We start from the raw sequence: 20,460 nt of genomic DNA on the forward strand, positions 1-20,460 counted from the left end.
GCTAAGAACACTAAAGAATTCTCAAATATTTCTGCAGTTTTGGGGATTTTTTTAAAACTGAATCCTAAGCAGTGGGACCAAGATGACAAGGTGGGGGGGGTGTTCTGGTTTGCCTGCATGCTCCTTGCAGAGACGCTTTGGTGAGCTCAACAGGCTAATCCCAGCATCAGACGCTCGGCAGCCTCGGCTGGAAGCCCGTCCCGCGTCCACCAGGCTATAGGACAAGCGCGGCCCAGAAACTCCACTGGGAACTGAACACACCAGCTTCCCCGTGGCTCCTCTCTGTGGCAGGAGCACCTGCTGGGAGGCCCACTCTCCTTCCTCCTCATTTCCCACGACCACGACATCTTGTCGGGTGAAGCACACGCCGCCATCAAATGAATGAACAACAGGAACAATTTCATAATTACTCCTGCAGACCTGCTGGACCGCTTTTCTTAGAAGCCACAGGGTGTGAGTACTGGCCTTAAGGGAAGAATTAAGCCTGCCAACGATGGGGCCTGACAGGACGGCAGAACCAAGTTCACAGTGCACAGTAGACAGAAGGTGTCTTGTACGGCTCAGCTCCATACGCAGACCTGGGAAATGAATGTCACCGGACAGGTCAGACGTGGGGGATGGAGCATGGTCATGCCACCAGCTTCTCTTCTTGCCTCCGTGTGGCATTTCGTAGCCACAGAGCCCCTGACGTGTCACCGCCACTCACTCGCAGAGCTCCTTAGGACAGACCCAGAAAGCGTCCTCCGTGCCGTGCTGCCCATCAAGGCCCAGAGGCCGTGAGAAGTGCACGCAAGTGCCACACGGCGGGGCCGCGGGGAGTGCAAGCCCATGCTGCCTCTGACCTCCATTCTTCCTACGACTCGGCCTGTATTTTTAAGGGCTGAGAGCCCCCTCACTGTGCAATGCTCTGGGGAGACCCCGAATGGAGCCACTAGACCGGATGACTCTTCCTGAGGCTCCTTTCAGTCCTGACCGACGAGCCCCGGGCTGGGCTGTGAGCAGCCATGCTGGCCTCTGGGACCCCTCTCCGGTGCCCCCTCTCCCTCTGACACGGCTCCCGGGGTGGCGAGCTAGCCTGGACCGGCCACGGGATTCCCTGGGCTTGGGCCACCAGGCCAGGGGTGGCACCAGCCTCCACGGCCTCCCCGGCCTCTTCCGTCCAGCTTCCGGAACCATCATGTTCTACCCGTGGGGTCCTCCTGCCCACGGACGTGAGACCAAACTGAATCAGGTCTCCAGAGCCCACTTTCTATTTAGAGAAGGGAACGGAGCAGAGAAAGAGGCTAATCGACAAGACAACGAATCAAACGGATGAATCCAGAACGTGGGCTATTCCACAGAATTACCCATCTGATCTCTCTGAGTTTCGGATGGTGGGGAGAAAGAACGGGAGAAAGGACTGCCTAGAATTAGAGACTTAAGAGACACAGCAACTAAATGTAAAGATGTTGGCTCCTAATTTATACAAACCATTTTTTAAAAAAGGCTTTTTTAAGACAATCAAGATATTCCATGAACTGATAATTGCCAATACCAAAAAATTACCATTGAGCATGTTCACTATACCAACAGCATTAAAGTTATCCATAAAATGTCCAAAATTTTCAGATGCACACGAAAGCATATAGCCATCAAATGACATCGTCTGACATTTGTTTTAAAATACTTCCAAAAAAAAATGTGATGAAGCAAATGCAGCCAAGTCTTGATAATTATTGGATCTGGGTGTTGGGTATATGGAGGTTCCGTTATGAGCTTCTCTACTCTGGGAGATACATCTGAAAATTTTCAGAATGTAAATTGTTTTCTGAATCCTTTCTTCCAAGAGCCTGTTTTACAAAAGAAGTAATTAGACTTAACGAGTCCTTAACTAATTGTTTTTGCTAAGCTGTGCTTATGTTTCATCCCCTCCTGTGTTCCTTTCCTTAAAAAAATCCCAATTTCCAAATGACCGTCATGGAAGGATGGCCCCAGTCGGGATTTCTGGCAACTCCATATACGAGTGGCACGTTTGGGCCGAGTTTTTTATTTTGGTTTTTTGGTTTTTTGTTTTTTTTTCACAGTTCCTGCTGTGACCTCTGTCTTTACCAAGAAAAACCACAACTATTTATAGCCACGGGACCTTGGCTGGATTTGCTGATGACTCAGGCGGACTCTCTGAGCGCCAACGCTAACCAAGCCCGGGCTTGCCGGCAACTGGATGGAGTGGCAGAGAGAGGCCCTGGGGGTGGGACCAGAGCAGGGAGAACGTCTACACAGTACAACCCATCCACGTCGCATCCATGACCGTGGGCTTGGCCTGGCATGCTGTGTGCCCTGGTGGGATAAATTTCCCCATGCACAGACCTTAAGAAGCTCCACTAAGCTTGGGCAAATAGCCTACACTGTCCGCCTACTGCTGAGAACACACTGCCGATCAAGCCAGGCTCCCTCCAAGAGTCCACATCACTGGACCCTCACTGATAGTAAGAGATTTCCTCTAACGCAGGAACCACAGGCAGTGCTCGAGGGCTTTCACAGAGGGTGGAGAAGCTGTGAGGCTGGCTTCTCTGGAGGACGACAGAACAAGACGGAAGGTCCAGGGTGGGGTGGGAGGCTGCTGACGGGGACGATGGGACCACTCATTCTTCATGGCGGCTTTTCCAGAGTTCAGTGAAGAGCCTGAGGCCAAAACGGAGAAGCAGGAAACCAGCTACCTTCCTGAGTGCACACCTCAGTCTAAGAAGGAAGGGGGCGCGGTGAAGCAAGTAACCTAGCGGCGTCCAGAATTTCATACAGACACCACTTTGGAACCCTGGTGAATTCTTCCGCTCTCCTTCCCAGTTCTAGCAGAGAAGACTCTTCTGGAAAGAACTAAAGTGAAAGGGGATGGACTCGAAAGCACATGGGTGCTTTGCCAGTGCAAGTGCAATGCAAAGAAATGATTGCAAGGGCACCACGGCATTCCCTGTACCCTCCCAACCTAGTCAAGGAAGCCAGCCTCTTCTAATTCTTACTGCATTAGAGCTTTGTGGCCGGCACGCACTGTAAAAACTGAATCTTCTGCTAATTATTCAGAAGTCCCAGTGCTCTCCCTAGTTGGAAGCATCGTAAGGTAAAGGTTAGGGGGTCAGGAGTATTTTGTGAACCTGACGGAAAAAACAGAGCCAATGGGAGAGGAATAGAGTTTATTTTAAAGAAAGGTCTCTGTGCTACTAGGGAAGATCAACAGGGCAAAATGTGCCTCCAGGGAAGAGTGACCCTGCTTGGGTGGGCGGACGGTGCGAGGGGACAGGTACGGTGTCTCTTGCCCTTACACATCACCACTGCAGGGAGTAACAGAAAGAAGGGAAACATACCACTGGAAGCCACACTTTCCATCCAAGAGAGGGAAAAAGCATCTGAAAGCTCTTGGATCTGTGTCAAGGGAGTGAATGGTATTTTAAACTTCTGGCAGGAAACCAGAGAGCTGCACCCACACGCAGAGCCTCACCGCTGCCAGCACACCAACTAGACCACGTATGCTCCGAGCTGGGGAACACTGGCGGGCTTGGAGATTCTGAGAAGGGGGCCAGGGGAGGTGGGGGGGGGGGCCCTGCCATACTGCTTAGTAACGTTCCCGGATAAGGATGCAGGGCTTTGACGATATTCTCAGGCAACAGTCACCTCCGGCCTGAGTCAGAGGACCCCCGGGCAAGACGACAGACAGACAAGAAGGGCGATCACAGTGAGCAAAGGTTTACCTTCGGAGAGCAGTTGAAATGCATGCCGGGCACTGGGAGGGTGGTCACATACATGGTGACACAGCGGTACAGGTACAGTGTGCCGACTATGCAGAAGAATCTTCTGCTGATAATAGACCTAGAGAAAGGGAAAGACAGGCCACTCAGTCATGAAATTCCGCACGTGCAGTGAGGTTTTCCGTGACCCGACACACCAAACCAACCCCCAAATTGCTTGAGAACTTGAAATAAGAATGTTCTAACCAAAGCTTACAGTAGACTGACATAAGGATTTTGAGAATGAGGTGGTGGTTTTTGATTCTCTTAATGTGAACTGGCCAGAGGAGGGTAAAGGGCTCTCCATTGCTGCTAACGAGGCTTCCCGAGGCCTTACACCTGAGCTGACGTTCACCTGCTGGGTAAGTGGGGCCCATTCTGATTGACCCGTACCTGTGCTTACACAATTATTAGAGAGTAGAGTGTGTTTTCCGTCATACAAAGGGAGGATGCTCAGAATACGAAAATGGCATTAAAATGAGAATTCACAAGTTTTCTGACCTTGAATGAGTCAAGGACACGGAACAATTGTACGGACTCTCCTGGCTGATCTCCCTCTGCGTTAAGTATGATGTCAAGAAAAGAGCCTGTCTGGTTAACAGCATCTGACCCCCCACCTCTCTCCATGTGCGAACTCTGTGGCCGTGGGACAGGCCACTGACAGAGGACCCTCAGTTTCTGAATCCGTAAACCGGGCCCAACAACATTAGAAACCATGTAGGGACAGCCCCAGCCTCAAATGTCCAGGTTACGTGGATGAGTCACAAAATAAGCAAGAATTAGAAATCTTTTCCATTTCAAGCCGATGAGTCATTCTAATGAAACTATCTGATATACACACGTGAACAAGTATATTGAGCTTGGTAACTTCACCTAGCCTCAAGTTCCACATCGGTTAACTTGAATTAGAGTGAGTTGTGCTAGCTCCAGTGTATCCTTGGACAAAAATGTTCCCTCCCTCTCTACTCCTACCCTGTTCTTCCACAGGCCAGAATCACAGTCCTGCGGGCTCCTCCTTCTCAACTGCGAGGAGTTCAAATGTTTCTTTGGCCTGGGGCAACCTGAGTTCAATGCACAAAAAAAGCCTTAGAAACAATGGGCAGCCTTTCCTCTCAGATACTGAACATTTACTCTATAATTTATAGCGTAGTTCTATTCTTAGGCAGAACGGACATTCCTACTGAAGTTGTGTCTTTGGAAGAGAACTGGTATCATCTGCGTTTTTTGTTTTGACAAGAGGAACAAAGTAACGTGTCAGTTGTGTGAATAAAAAATTTTATTTTTTATTAGCTGGGTGGCTCAGTCGGTGAAGCATCTGCCTTCCGCTCAGGTCATGCTCTCAGGGTCCTGGGATCGAGTCCCGCATCGGGCTCCCTGCTCAGCGGGGAGCCTGCTTTTCCCTCTGCCTTTGCCTCTCCACCCCGCCCCCCCATGCTGGCTCGTTCTCTGTCTCAAATAAATAAAATCTTAAAAAAAAATTTTTTTTTTCTAATAACACATACAACCCTACTGGCATTTCATTCTTAAGTGTGGCAGTTCAAGTGGGTTACTTAGGATGTATGGTTACAGCCCGGTGTGTTGCCCGCATACCCAGATTTCAGAAACCAGGTCAGACTTGCTCACCACAGAGGCAGTATTACTTTCTCTTAGCAAAGCTGTGCACGCCACCTCTGAGGACAAGAATTTATTCAGCATACAGCTGTCTTGTAAAGGTATGTGCCTTTAATTCTGAGTATGACAAAAAGCACAAGAAAACAGGGGCGCCTGGGGCGGCTCAGTCGGTGAAGCGTCTGCCTTCGGCTCAGGTCATGATCCCAGGGTCCTGGGAGTGAGCCCCGCACCGGGCTCCCTGCTCAGTGGGGAGTCTGCTTCTCCTTCTGACCCTCCCCCATTCTCGCACTCACGCGCTCTCTCTCTCTCTCTCTTTCAAATAAATAAAATCTTTAAAAAAAAAAAGCACAATTAAACAATATAAAGAGGGACAGTGCTAGAGAATGATACTAACCCTATAAATGTCTGACCAAGAATACTCGAAACACCAAAGTGAATTTTCCACTGTGAGACAGAAGGGTCATCTTTCTTCAGAAGGAAATGCCCTCTCTAGCCCTCCTGCCCAAACAAATTATTTGCCATTTCACTTGAACTACACAAGAAAGAGCTAAGACAGAAAGCTGTTACATTTATCTAGATCTGTTTATCTCTTTGGGGAAAGACAAACAACGTGACCACTATCAGTCCACTTGGGTAGAGATTACAATTAAGATTACAAAAAAAAAAAGTTTTAAGTAACAAACACTGAAGATTCAGCCACAATTACTCTTTGACTTGAAGTGAAAAAGGCAAATGACTTTATCATGTGACTTCATCAATATTAACAAAGTGGTAAGTTGAAAGTGGCTGTAAGCATCTAATCTTTGGCATTTACTTAATCTTTTAAAAATTAATCTTAGAATAGCTTCAATATATAATGTTAAACCAGGATCTCCTTGCACAAGCTTTAAAAAGCAGGTTATAAAAGTGTTTTCAAAGAACTGTATGCACTTAAGGCAATTACTTCCTTCATCAAAGAGTTTCACACATTAGAATTTTTACTCTACTCAGATGTTTAAAAGTTCAAGATGTGTGTGCTCGCCCCAGCAGCACATATACCAAAACTGGGGTGATACAAGTTCAAGACATGTTTAAAAAAAAAAAAAAAAAGGTCTGAAGTGGTTAAAAATGTAACAAGGCAACAAAAAGCCACACAAGTATTAATGAGATATTACGAGGGATTAAGCGAATACCAAGAATAAGACGCTGTTATAACTCTTAAAACCACAATGGTGTTCCCCTCACATGGGGTCATCTCTCACTGGGAAGGAGCCTGCTTCCCAGCCGCTTGCACTGCCTAACGACCGTGACCTCGTTGCAGACTTGCATTTGGCCTCGGTTATCTATTTGTCTCTCAAGGATTTGGGTAATGGGCTCTTACCATTTTTCCTGAAAGAAAAGAAAATGCTTCTTTGTTAAAAATGATTATAAGGAAACATGAATGAAAGTGTTATTATTTTATAGATAACTATTGAAGACTTGCTAGAAGAGCATATTATGGTCAGGACAGGTGACTTATTAAACTTTTTAACATCCTTACTTAAAAAGGAGAAAGTGCTCAAAACCTGATTAAACACCACCAAAATCAGCAGTAGTACATTGCTTTTGGCATTTGGCACAATGATCTAAAATTCTAAAGAAAAAAAGCGGTGAAAGACATTAACACACTACCGTGTAAAATTAAAGTACTGGAAGGTTCTTTGGCTTCCCACAAGTTGTCTTTTGCAACGAATCCACAGCCAAAAAACATACATACAGCAATTCTCTCAGAGCTCAGACCTGGTCTGCAAGCTCTTTATGGAAGCTCCTGGCCTTGGGCCTTGACACACAGCAACGGAAGGAAGCAATAATCCCAAACCCAGAGGCAACAAACAAGAGGGAACAGAGTCAGGGAGACCCACAGCTCTGGCGCGGTCACGGAAGCCAGGGCCTGATTCAGGTCCTGGACCAGCTACGGCAGGATGCGCGGCGCGGACCAGGCACGGGGAGCTCATCACCACACGGGTGCTTGCTCTACCTTTAACAAAGGCTCACGTGGTGATTTGCGCCAGCTTGATTAATTCCCTTGGAAATTTGCTTCCTCACCAGCAAAAGGATGCCACGCCTCTTCCTTATGAATCAAAGAAATGATATCAAGGTGTTTTTCCAGGCTGTTATTAATAGCGGCTACAGGGTTTTGCCAGATCTCTCCTATATGCCCAGCACTGTGCCATTTAGTTCTTAAAAGCAACCTGCAATGCAATGTGATCCTCGTTTCACAGATGGGAAAACTGAGGTTCCGAGTGCAAGCTGACATTTAAGTGTATCACACAACACAGACAGGCTCGGGAAACGGTGTCAGATTGTGTAAGAAATCCCAATTTCACCTGAGACGACACCGTGTGTGCTTAGAGATGAGCTGACATCCTAACACATTTAAGTTTATGTTTAAAAATCTATTTAACTCAGGGGCGCCTGGGTGGCGCAGTCAGTTAAGCGTCCGACTCTTGATTTCAGCTCAGGTCATGATCTCAGGGTCATGAGATGGAGCCCAGTGTCAGGCTCCACGCTCAGTGCAGCGTCTGTTTGGGACTCTCTCTCCCCCTGCAGCCCCCTGCTCACATCCACGTGCTCTCTTTCTCACATAAATAAAATCTTTAAAAAAAAAGATACTCGACTCAGACTTTTCACTGTTAGTGTTTTATGTCATATTTCATATGGACCAGAACTCCCCAAATTAAGAATTTTGATAATACTTTAATAACCGTGTTAACTATGACAGTACTGAAACAAATCCTTCTAGATCTCTAACACGAAACGCACTCACTTTCCATCACTATTTGCAGACTGCACCCGGCTACGCTTACAGCCCCGACGTTTACGTAGCCACATCTTGGCGTTGTATCTCGCCTGGACTCCTTCTTCCACCTGCTGTCCCACCTGTGCCTCCCTAAAATCCATTCCACACAGATCCACCAGAATCAGTTTCTGGAAACTGACAAACAGATCATGTCCTTTGAAACCCTTCAATGGGGGCGCCTGGCTGGCTCAGCCGGTTAAGCATCTGCCTTTGGCTCAGGTCATGATCTCAGGGTCCTGAAAATGAGCCCTGCATCGGGCTCCCTGCTCAGGGGGGAGTCTGCTTCTTCCTCTCCCTCCACCCCTCCCCCTGCTCATGCTCTATCAAATAAATAAGATCTTAAAAAAAAAAAAAACCTTCAAAGGTTGCCAAATACTTTTCTTTTATATAAAAGATTTTATTTATTTATTTGACAGAGAGAGAGAGACAGCTCGAGAAGGAACACAAGCAGGGGCAGTGGGAGAGGGAAAAGCAGGCTTCCCGCTGAGCAGGGAGCCCGACACGGGGCTCGATCCCAAGACCCTGGGATCATGACCTGAGCCGAAGGCAGACACTTAACGACTGAGCCACCCAGGCGCCCCGCCAAATACACTTTAAACAGAATCCAAATCCTTTACCAAGCCCAGGAGGCCCTGGAGGAGCGGGCCCACCTCTCTCTACCTCCTCTCCCACCGCTCTCTGCAACGTTCTCCAGATCGAAGCTCAGTCCAGTGCCGCTGGTGCTCTTAGCATCTACGCTTCCAAGTCCCTCCCGCCCTTAGGTAGGACCTGGATTCCCAGGACACTGCCTGCCACTCAGGTCTCAGAGATCGGACTCTGAAGAAGTTCCCTGGTGCGCTCTATCTCGGACTTCTAGTTTAATCTCTTTCCCACCACTTTATAAAACTGTCCCCACTCAACCCACTTTAAAAATATATATATATCATTTCCTGGATTAAATATAGATCATAACATCATGAAAAAATTTTACTCTACAAGATAGGAAAGACAACAACAGTATGATCTACTTGAAACAGTTATGAAGAATTAAAGTCAAGTGGCTTTCAGAAACTGCTACATACATACGTACAAAAGAGAATGGGTTGCGTCTTGTTACTATTTCAGGCTATAACAAAAATGAATCCATGTGTGTGTATGTATATACATGTGCATATAAATGCGTGTGTGCTATATACACATAGCACATGCAAATATCTATACGTATATACACAATGCAAATAATATACTGTACACCCAATTTTACATAAAGAGCTATACGTATACATAAATGATGCATATATGTATACGTACACCCAGACCTTTTCTTCATCAAAACTTACCACTGTGAATCCCCTTCTCAGGGGCTGGTTCACTTACGGCTAGCAGAACTGAACAGCGACTGTTTGCTCTGGGGCTAACGGATTAACCTTGAAAGTGACACCCTCTCTTTTTCACAGAGACTTTCTAAAACCATAATAAGCATATATATCAGCAGCAGGGGCTAACACTTCTTGAATTTCAGGCCCAGTTACCAGCATAGGGCAGCACTCAAGAGAGGCTAGCTGCTATCAGGTTGTCTTTATTCACGTAATAGGAACACTTGCGCTAGGCGTTATTGTGGGCGCTGGGAGTATAGCGGTGAACACAATGGACACAGAGCCTGCCTTGTGGTGCCTGCATTCTGGAAGGAGGAGGCAGACAATCATCCAGATAAATAAGTAAACACAGAGCGTGTTAGATAGGCACTAAACGGTGAAACTGAGCGAGGGTTTCGCCGGGGGAAGATTCCAGACAGAGGCTAGCATGTGCGGGGGTCTGCTGAGCAGCACGGGTGGGGAGCAGAGTGCTTGCTGACGGGGGATCCAGGAGGACCTCCCTGGTCACCGCCAGCATCCTGGCCTTCAAGCTGTACGTGCTGGGAAGAGGGACAGTCGCCAACCTACTCTGAGTGTGACGCACGTGTTCTGCCGAGCTGAGAAGTGGCAGAGCGACCGGCAGGAGGCTCCTGCCCAGCCCGGCTGAGAGAGGACAGTAGGAGACCGAGGGCAGCAACAGAGGTGGCCAGGGCCGGTGGGATTAACAGGCCCCGAGTCTCAAGAATGAAACCGGGAGGTCTGTCCTGAGAGCGAGGAACGGCAGGGATGCCACATCCTAAGAGGGGGTGTGGTGGGGTGGGCCTGGGCAGCAGAAGGGTGCCAAGGACGCAGTCGGGTGATCTGACACCAGTAGGATTTACCACGTAACTGAGTGCTTGGCGGCCACCGTCACCATTCGGACGTCCAGTGGGAGACAGACGTGGTGACTTCTACATCAGATCCGCCCTGATGGAGGCCACCCCCGGGCATGCTATAAAGGAGAAGGCAAATATAATACTGTTTAAAAACACACTCGTACAGTGGCACCTGGGTGGCTTAGTCGGCTGAGTGTCCGACTCTTAGCTGGGCTCAGGTCATGATCTCAGGGTCGTGTGTTCGAGCCCCGCGACAGGCTCCGCACTTAAAAAACGAAACAAGACAAAACAAAACAAAAACCACACCCATGTATAGATTATACATATCTGAGCACACACAGAAAGATATCAAAAGGGTTACAAAGCCATTATTTATGTCTGGCAACATGACAGGTAACTTTTGTTTCCTTTCTGTTTCTCTTCTAATCTGCCTACGGGCAAGCTGCTGGGACTTCATTTTCTCTGGTGTTATAAGTAAAAATTAACACATGAAAATGGTAATGTACTGTCTGTATGTACCTTTATGTTTGCCCTCTCCCCCTTTAACCTGAGTCTGTTAAAAAGCTTCTTAACGATGTTTACGTTAACTTAAAAACCTAAATTGCTGTGATTCCTGAATTTAGGGAGCTCCACAGGGTGAATCTAGTTTCCCTACAACTCCAGGGACCTAGGCTAGCATTTGGGCCTTGACATCCAACCTGGTAAAAGTGAGGAAATAAGAGGGGCCCGCCTCTCAGCTCCTGAGAGGCGGGTGGGAATGAGAAGTGAGGCCGAGCAGGGGCCTGAGTCCATCGCCCAGCTCCCAGAGCGATGCTCCTTCCTCTCCAAGTCATGCCCTGGGAGAAGGAGGTGGGGCATGACCAAGGGCCCCAGGAAAGGAAGGGAAACAGGATCCCGGGCCAGATGGCTGGTGGGTCAGCATCAAAGAGGAGAGAGAACTTGCTGGAAACAGAAATGAAGAAAGTAAGGTTGGGCGCTCCTGGTCAGCAGTCCTCAGGGGAAAAGTGTGGCGGAGGTTGGTGGCTGAGGGGATTTCCCAGAGCGAGGGTGACAGGGCCGTACCTGGGAGGTCACAGGACAGCACACAGCTGGGACAGTGCCAGGTGCATTTGCTACAAACTACGGTGGAACAGCATGACAGGACAGCTCTCGGGGCCGGCAGACCCATCCGGGGGCAAGCGTGCACGTCTCCCACATGGTGGGGTGTGACGTATAAACCGAATCACCGAACACTGAACGGATCGGTTTTCAGTCTCTCTGCCCTACGAACGCCAACACATGCCACCACATCAGCGAAGAAAGCTCATTTCCAGAGGGCAGGTGCCGGTGATGCCAGGCACTTCGAGACTGGCTTTATACCAAAGAGCCTCCAGTCTCCGAGTCATTCCCTGTGGGACCTGAGGCAAGTCAACCGCTTCACGGAGTCTCCGCGACCTTCGCTGAGAAAGGGGAGGGAGTCACCACGTATTTTAGGGACTGACCGGGTTAGAGGACAGAACGCATGCAAAACCCAGTTCCTGTTACTCAACAGGTTTGGGATCTGCCACTGGAACAGGGTGATGAGGACTGTGGACAATGCGGATGGAAAGGTACAGAAGGAAAGAGACGGAGTCGGCACGTCCGGGACGCAGCACGAGGGCAGACGGAGAAGGGGCGGGGGGTCCCCGTGCTCTCGTCTTGCTTTACTGCTGGTGAGGACTACGACAGCTGACCGGCCCATTAAATAAGGAGCCACGTTGCCCCCAAAGGCTGCAGAGACCCGCCAGAAGGTAACCTTCATGCTTGGCTGTGCTCACTGCTGCATCGTCTTCAGTAACTCGATCAAAACTAAACGTAAAGATGCCCTGACATCCCAAGACACACTAGCCTTGTGGTCCTTAGCATGAGGCCAATTTAGAATAAAGGCAAGAGCCCTAAGGAAAGGCTCCTCCAGAGCTTGAAAGATGACCTCTACTGCGCAGGAACGTGGGGAGACCAGCTCCCTATGAAATGCTCTGCATCCAGGGCTTTGAAGAACTTAAACGCATCCATCGAAGACCTAAAAACAATGGGGACAACGTTGACAGTAACTGTGTCACAAACTGCCTTGGGGATCAGAAGAGGAGAGAGAGAAGCACCTTGATCCAATCCGTTTAATGTCAACAACAGCAGTAATGGAATTAAAATGGGGTAGAATGAAAGAGAAATGTTAGTGCACAGTCCAGCCCGTGGAGTGAGACACAAACCAAAATAAACCGAGTCCTCCTCTGACAGCAGTGGCTACCCATCAGCACAAGACTGTTTTGGGAAATGAGATCCCTCTCCCAGAGGATGCAGACTCTTTCTTACGGTGGCAGAGACCCTCCTGATAAACAAAGGCCCCTCAACGCCAGAGCGTTTCTCAAAGGATAAAATACAAAACAAGTCTTTTCCAAAGTGGTCTCTGAACATAAAACACACTGCTGCCAACCACCTAGAGATCCACGTCCGTGCTCTCGGAGCGTCATCCTGGAAAAGCCACTCGGGGAACCTGCACCTGCTCCTTCCCGCAGAGGAGCACGGCCCTGGAAAATTCTTCTTGACAGAGAGGTCGTGGCAGGTCCGAAGTCGGGTCTGCTGGCACCCTTTCCCTTCTTCCACTCCTCCTTCCCTTTGGGCGCGCCAGCGACTTTCCAAGAACCTACTTGGTGGCTGTGGTCTCTGTAAGTCCTTGCCACAGATCATGCCGGAATGTTCTACCCCAGGCGTCAAGTGCCTCCACCACCCGGCTCTTTCCACTCCACTCCGCGTCCCAACTATTGTGTGGCCCCTTTTCTTCTTCCCACCTTCTCTCCACCAATGGGCCAGCACGTCCTGCAACACTTCATTCTCTCCACCAATGGGCCAGCACGTCCTGCAACACTTCATTCTCTCCACCAATGGGCCAGCACGTCCTGCAACACTTCATTCATTCTGAAAGCATCCCCGCCCCCAACCCCAACAGACCGGCACGACTCCTTTTAGGCAAATACCTGATCCAAGAGAAGCCACGGCAGAAAACACCTGCTGGGATAGACATGTGACTGGACTTTGCTCTGAAATTAAATATATCCAAGCAAGGTTGGGGAGGCTCCCAAATTAGTGAATTCGATCTCCTCGTTCAATGCCATATATAATTCAAGGATTCACAGAGAGGCCCAAAAACCTTGGTACAAGCAATTCTGCAACGGAAGCTAGCCCTGTGGCTAGAAAACACAAGGAACCCCAAATTCAACGGAAGCCAGGGCTTCTAGAAAGAGCCCATCCCTTCCCACCGCCCCCACACGAGACGTGCTCAAACATCAAGTCAAGGCGCGGCCATCGTCCATCCGGGCGACGGCGATGGCGTCCAGACCGGCTCCCCCGTCCACCCTTGCTCGCCCGTGCAGCCAGGGCGGTCTTCCACAGCACAGACCCGCTCCCGTCGCTCTCCCCTACGGCCCATCACCACCCTCGGAACAGCATCCCAGCCCTCTATCCGTGGCCCTCGCAGCCCTGGCGCGCGCCCGCCGCCCATACCCTGCTGACCTCCCGTGTCACCGCCTCGTCTCACTCGGTGGGTCACACACGCCCTTGGCTGTGCCCCGGGGGAGCCTCGGAGCCTCTGCACTTGCTGCGTCCCCTGTGTGGACGGCTCCTGCCCGACACACGTGTGAGGCGCCCCCTCATCTGGACTCATGGTGCCCGCTCAACGGTCGCCTCTCAAAGGACTTTTCAAGGCACCCTATCAGACACCACCCCTTCCCCACGATCCCCAATACTGCTCCAGTTCTCTCCATTTCCCCGAACACCAGCTGGCATTATCCATTCATTCGCTGGCTGCCTGCCTCACCGTGGCCAGAATGTAAGCTCCGTGAGAACTCACTGCAGCACCCCGGGGTCGGGAACGGTGCCCGCACCTGGTAGGTTGCTCAGTAAAGACAAGGCGAAGGAACAAATGAATTTTAAATGAGCACTTTCTATCTGGCAGCCTCTGTACCAGGCGGTGGGGCAGAAAGATGAAGGACACGCAGGATCGAGTCTTTTCCCTGGAGGAACTTAATCCCTAACACTGAGGGAGATCACCCACCATGAGTCGAAAGCACCGGGACATGGGACACGAGCTTGGAGCGTTCCCGGGAAATGAGCCGAGTAGTTAAGAGAGGAGGTGGGGACAGACCAGGGCTAGATTACCAAGGAGCCTGAATCCACGCTAAGGAACAGGGCGTCGCTCAGAGCACCCAGCATCCGTCGCTACACGGGAATGGAAAGAGGTAAAGAACCTAAAGTTAGAAGGGCAGATCGTAGTGGCTCTCGGTGTGGAAGGAAAGGAGACGTGGTAGGTTTCTGGGAAGAGCCACTGCCCGCATGCGAGGGGGACGAAGCCGGTGACTCAGATGGGGACAAGTTGACTTTGTGGCACCTGTGACCGCAGGTCTAAGTCACAGTGCTTTCTCTGGTGGCTAGAGGACCCCTGATGGACTTGGAATTCCACAACCCTCTTCCCTGACCTTCTTCTCTGTCGGGGGCTCACGATGTCCTGACAGAGCTCAGCCACACGTGTCACGCACCGTGGGGGCTACACCTCAGCCACGCATGAGGAGCCCTCACCAAGCCTCTAAGGTTAACATATTCCTTATCATGCTTTCCGAAAACAAGGGATACCTGTTTTGCAGTGAAGTCTGACACAAAGGCAGAGACTCCCCAGGGATTTTTCCTAGTCGGTGGTTTGCAAGTCCAATTCTAAATGGGGAGACAACATTATTTACAATTTTAAAAATCAGAAAGTTCCTGGGCGCCTGGGTGGCTCAGTTGGTTAAGCGACTGCCTTCGGCTCAGGTCATGATCCTGGAGTCCTGGGATCGAGTCCCGCATCGGGCTCCCTGCTCAGCAGGGAGTCTGCTTCTCCCTCTGACCCTCTTCCCTCTCGTGCTATCTCTCATTCTCTCTCTCTCAAATAAATAAATAAAATCTTTAAAAAAAAAAAATCAGAAAGTTCCCAAGGACAGGCTTTATTGCTGCTTTCCACCTTGCAATGTCATGGAAATCCCCTGTGAATGTATGTGTATACGTGTATGTACATACAAACAGGAGGGGGGCACGTTAAGAAGGAAAGGAGGAAAAAAAATGTAAGTAAAAACCCCAAATTTATGTTTAACAGTAAAGGACAACCATACACAACAGAAGGACAGACTGTGTCTCAAGGTCAAATTCAGCAGCAAGGTTTCCCAGTGCCTCACACATCTGGCTGAAGGGCTTGTTACTGGAGCATGTTGCCCAAATTTTAGTGATCACATTTCTCAATTAATAAATCATCCTCCACAGTTTCAGCCTCTGATTCTTCTCTAAGAAGTCGAAGCTACAGAAGCAGGAAGGAATAGGCTGATTCCTTTAAGGGTTCGGAGACTCAAGGTCAAATGCCCCTTGGGAATTACTGGCCAAACAGGTTCAACCCCTAGGAGTGAGTGAGCTGTGCTCCCGAGGGGGGAACCTCCCGGGGGAGGCTGGGGAGAGAGGACAACACGCAAGGAGGGACGCACACAGGAAGAGAGAGATGTTAGCTCTGTTCAAGAGAATATTCCACAACCACAAGGATCCACTTCCCTAACAGGCTGAGCACGTCAAACTGCTGCACCATGAGAGCCAAACAACTGGAAACAAGGGGTCTGACTCGACAAAGCATTCTAATCTTCTTGATGAGGGCCAGGAGTTAGTTCATTTCCATCCGCTGCTTGGGTGTTAATCTTTCTCTCCCCTCCTACACCTTACCCATCTGCTGTACCACGTCCCCTGAAGAGAGGCCTCCCCAGGAAGGAGACGAGGAGCCAGGGACGTGCCCCAGGAGGAGGGCAGGGGCTGGGTTATCAAGACAACAGCGGGCTTCCCGGTCCCGAGGCCCTATCCCGCCAACAGGGAAACCCGAGAGAGAAGACTTCAAAGACTCTTTAGAGCTGGATGTATACTGGACAAAAATTGCTCTTGTGTCTTAATACTTTTTAAATATAACTGGTCCATTCGGTCATCTTTGAAACAAATAAAACATAGTTGTATAGAATAATAGAAACCATCTAGACTAGGAGGCCCCTATTTTATCTGTGAGAAAAACAAAGCTCTTGAGACTTAAGAGGCTGGCCCACACCGCCAGGATGCTGGGCACGGCGGGGGCTGGACCCAGGCAGCCCTGCACCCCTGCACTGGCTTAATTCTGCCCAAGGTATGGATTAATGGATTCACTGCTCACTGCGTCCTCGTCACTTCAATACACAAATGACTACAGCACTGGTAATAAGTACCAGTAAAACAGGAAATCATGAAGCTTTAAAGAGCAACTGGTTTGAGAAGTCCCAGCTGAGAGAAACATAAATAGCAACGTGCTTAAAAGAAATAAGCCCTATTGTGAGGACACTTCCTAGAACAAGAACATTATTTAAAAATCACCGTTCTAAAAAAATAAAATAAAGTCACGGTTCTGTAACACATTTGAACTTGCACATAGTATGACTGATATATAATGTTTTATTCTAGGGCAGTAAATTATTTTGCTTGCATGCGCAAATTTTTATGAAAAAAAAAAAACAGAAACAGAAAACAAACTCGTAATACACAAAACAACAAAAATCAGGAAAAACCCAGGAAACATAATTTGAATCGACCCTGCCTTTGTAAAGCAAACTGTTCTGGCATTTTTTTTCTAGCGGGCTTTTAGAGGGGGGGAATAAAAAGTTTAAAAGTCAAAAGCAGATCTGAAGTTTGGCGGCTGAAAGGATGTAATTAGTAAATTCTGAGCATCTCACATTTCAAGTCTACCCTACCTGGTTAGCCTGTTAAAACTAAGTAAGCAAAGAACCAAAAAGTCTTCTACCAAATCAACGCAGCCCAGACCACGGTTTCTATTTCAAACGTGGCTTTCCTGTGGAACTGCCAAGCCAACCCCAAAAGAAACACCGCCCACTTAAAACAACTTCCTTTATAAAGACTAACACAGTCCTTCCCAGCACAGAGTCACTGTGCTCATTTCCACTTGTGGATATCGAATTCGCAAGGTAAAAACACACTCCAAGAAAAAACTCATCGTTCGGTGGATAAAGTTCGGCGCAGACTCTCAGGCTGCGTCTCGTTTTCTTGATTTAAGAGGATTTCCTTAACGTTCGACCATACTGTGGGTCGTGCAATGCAGCCCACTGGGCAGAAACCGTCCCCAGCTCCCATGCACAGAAGCTCTAAAGATGGTCCACTAACGGGAAAACCAGACCCTGAGGAGGATGGCAACGTGGGCGCTTAGTCTGCACCGGGCAACCCAAGCACCCAGGTGGCCAGAGGGGGTCTGATGGGATTTAGAGCTTGGGACACCAGAGCCACTTTGGATCCACCGGAAACTAAAAGGAGGTGCCCGTTTAAAATCCTGGGAAACCTGAATGCAATCACCATGTTTCTCTAAGTGCCCCACATTCTAGAAGGTGGAAGGCCGTGCGGGTTCATCCACATTCCATCCACCCAAACAAAGTCCTTTCCTGAGGGTGTCATTCTCCCAACAGCCCAAGGCACTCTGGAACCGCTGTTCTGCATTCTGTGTGAAACATCTCTAGATACAGCCTGCTAAGGGTCCCGCTGTCGAACTCTGTGTGGGAAAAGCCACCCGGCCAGCAGGCCGACTGGGGACAATTTATTTGGTGGGTTAACGACCCCGAGTTTCGGTAGTTTATCTGTGATTCAATAGCCTGTGCTCTCTGAGGGTTTTCTTCCCTGTGAAAACAGAAGAGCGTCATCTCAACAAGCCCATTCATCACTCTGTACGAATCTTGTACAAAACAGGCAATAAACACAGCACTTTCTTACAGCTACCAAAGCTCTCGCTGGCTCAACAGGGCACGGGGTATAAAATGATGAAGTAAAACTAAAAAAAGGAGCTGGTATGCTCCCATTCCTACTGCTTGATGAAGTTCACGTCCAAACGACGACTATTAGACGTGGGCAAGGCAGACCCCGCCCCCCGCCTCCTCCCCCGTTCCGGAGTCGGGAGTTTTTGCTTTACTTACTTGTATTTTAAGAGCAGCCACTGAATTAACCAGAGTCCTACGAGGATCATGCCGTTAATTTCACAGATAGAAAAGGCCCACTGCACCCGGTTAAAATGGTCAAAGAACGTGTCCGGCAGCGGGGGCTGCACCTCCTTGGGAGGCACTCGCTCGTGGACGACCGAGATCATCACTGTGGTGAGGACGAAGCAGGACAGTGCGTACAGGAAGGCCAGGCACGTCTTGCCCCACTCCATGGGGTACTGGGAGCGCTCGGGCTCCGGCATAGGGATCTTGATCATCTCCTTCCTGTAGCCGTTGGGCACCCCGTTGGGCTTGGCCTGCAGGCCAAAGCCGCCCGTGGGGCCGGGGCCAGGGCCGGCCGCACCTGCGCCCAGGTGCCCATTGGCGTGGCCGTTCTTGTGCGCCTCCATGTGCTGTTCCACCTTCAGGGTCTCGATCATGTCCAGGAGCCGCTGCCCGCTGTCGGCCGACACGCGGCACAGGGGCGGCCGTGCGAAGTCCTCCCGGGTCAGGCCGATCAGGTCCCGGCCCGTGAAGTGCTCCAGGGGCTCACAGTACTCGGGCATGGCGTGCTCCAGCAGCCAGTCTGCCACCTTCTTGGGGGACCAGTATGTCACCTCCTTCATGGTCCCGGCGGGCGGGGGTCAGCGGTCCCGCGGCGGCGCGCCCATGCTGCCCGGCCTCATGCCGGGGACGTGCGTGGCCAGACGCGCGGGGCCGCTCCCGCAGCCCGCACACCGCTCTCGGGGGCTCTGGGCGCCGGCGCGCACTCACCTCATGGCGCCCCGGCCGTCTTCCTTCTGCGGAGGCAAGAGACACAGTCAGCAGGGGGCTCCACGCCAGTCCCCGCGGGGCGCACGGCCCCTGTGCGCGTCAGCAGGACGCAGACCCGGAGACCCGTCCCGGGGCGGGTGGCACCGCGGGGCTCCCCGGCTCATCCTCCCCGAAGGATCAGCCGAGGACACCCTGGACGGATGGGATCACAGCCTCTCCAAAGGCGCGTTGCCTAAGAAGTAACGCAAAAGGGCTTTGGATACGGCTCCGTAGGGGTCAGGGGTTCCCTCCGTGCTTACCTGCTTCCTGACATAACTGAAATCAGGCGGCAAATTTGCCTCACCTACCATTCTATCCAGTGGAGAAAGGTTTTCAAATGTACCTAACACACAGCAACTTAACAGATATCCCAGAGAATCACAGAAATGTCGAGCCTCAGAACCATCTGGTCCAACAATTTGATAGCCTTACATGCAAAAATACCAATGAATCCCTTTTTTTCCGCATGCGGGGCATTTTCTACGTTTCTCCCACCTGTTTTTCTTTAATAAGCATGGATTACTTTTGTAAGAACCACTTATAATTTAAAACAAGAAAAGTTAAGAGTAAAGACCCACTTCTATAACAAGTCATCATGGTTAGTGAAATATGTGGTCAGCAGCAGACAGACCATAATTGGACTCAAGATCTCCCATGGGTAAGCCCCTGGGTGAGCTTCAGATTACTGATCTGTGAAAGGAAGTTTCCCCCTCGCAGGATTGCTGTCAGGACTTTAAAAACCATATGTAAATCTAGCACTAAGAAGGGTCTGTTGACCCCATATCCTCTGTTCTCCTTTCTCAATTTTTCTATGCTATCCAACGGCTACTGTCTACTCCATCTCACCATGAAAACACCCTAAGAGTGGGCTAACTTTTTTTTCCTCAAAAGAAGAATGTTGTGGGGCGCCTGGGTGGCTCAGTCATTAAGCGTCTGCCTTCGGCTCAGGTCACAATCCCGGGGTCCTGGGATAGAGCCCTGTGTGGGGCTCCCTGCTCCGCGGCAAGCCTGCTTCTCCCTCTCCCACTCCCCCTGCTTGTGTTCCCTCTCTCACTGTGTCTCTCTCCGTCAAATAAATAAATAAAATCTTTAAAAAAAATGAGTGTTATAACTATAAAAACACCTGCACACCTTAGTGGCTAGAAATTAGTGATGGCAATGTTTCCCAAGTATGCTTTGTAGAATCATCATCTGACAAAACGCTCTGTGCTTTTAAAAAAAAAAAAAAAAAAAAAA

At 49.8% G+C, this 20,460-nt stretch overlaps 1 protein-coding gene across 18 annotated transcripts in view; it reads right to left on the reverse strand.

Annotated features, from left to right (window-relative positions):
* SGMS1 (sphingomyelin synthase 1) overlaps window positions 1-20,460 on the reverse strand; it is a 266,979-nt gene that overhangs the window by 15,570 nt on the left and 230,949 nt on the right. For 9 of the 18 annotated variants that reach the window (XM_073878946.1, XM_073878947.1, XM_073878944.1 and 6 more), the window contains 2 exons: window positions 18,409-19,211; window positions 3,723-3,840 (listed from right to left, as the gene is read on the reverse strand). In XM_073878946.1, the coding sequence (XP_073735047.1) occupies window positions 3,723-3,840; window positions 18,409-19,037 (747 nt within the window). In that variant the 5' untranslated portion in view covers window positions 19,038-19,211. Of the gene's footprint in view, window positions 1-3,722; window positions 3,841-18,408; window positions 19,212-20,460 lie in introns of those variants that run through there. The other 9 variants (XR_012374280.1, XR_012374270.1, XR_012374275.1 and 6 more) reach the window with 2 other exon arrangements.

Source organism: Callorhinus ursinus, unplaced genomic scaffold, assembly GCF_003265705.2.
Source record: "Callorhinus ursinus isolate GAN/ISIS: 27379988/994484 unplaced genomic scaffold, GSC_fseal_2.0 scaffold32, whole genome shotgun sequence".
NCBI classification, from domain to species: Eukaryota; Metazoa; Chordata; class Mammalia; order Carnivora; family Otariidae; genus Callorhinus; species Callorhinus ursinus.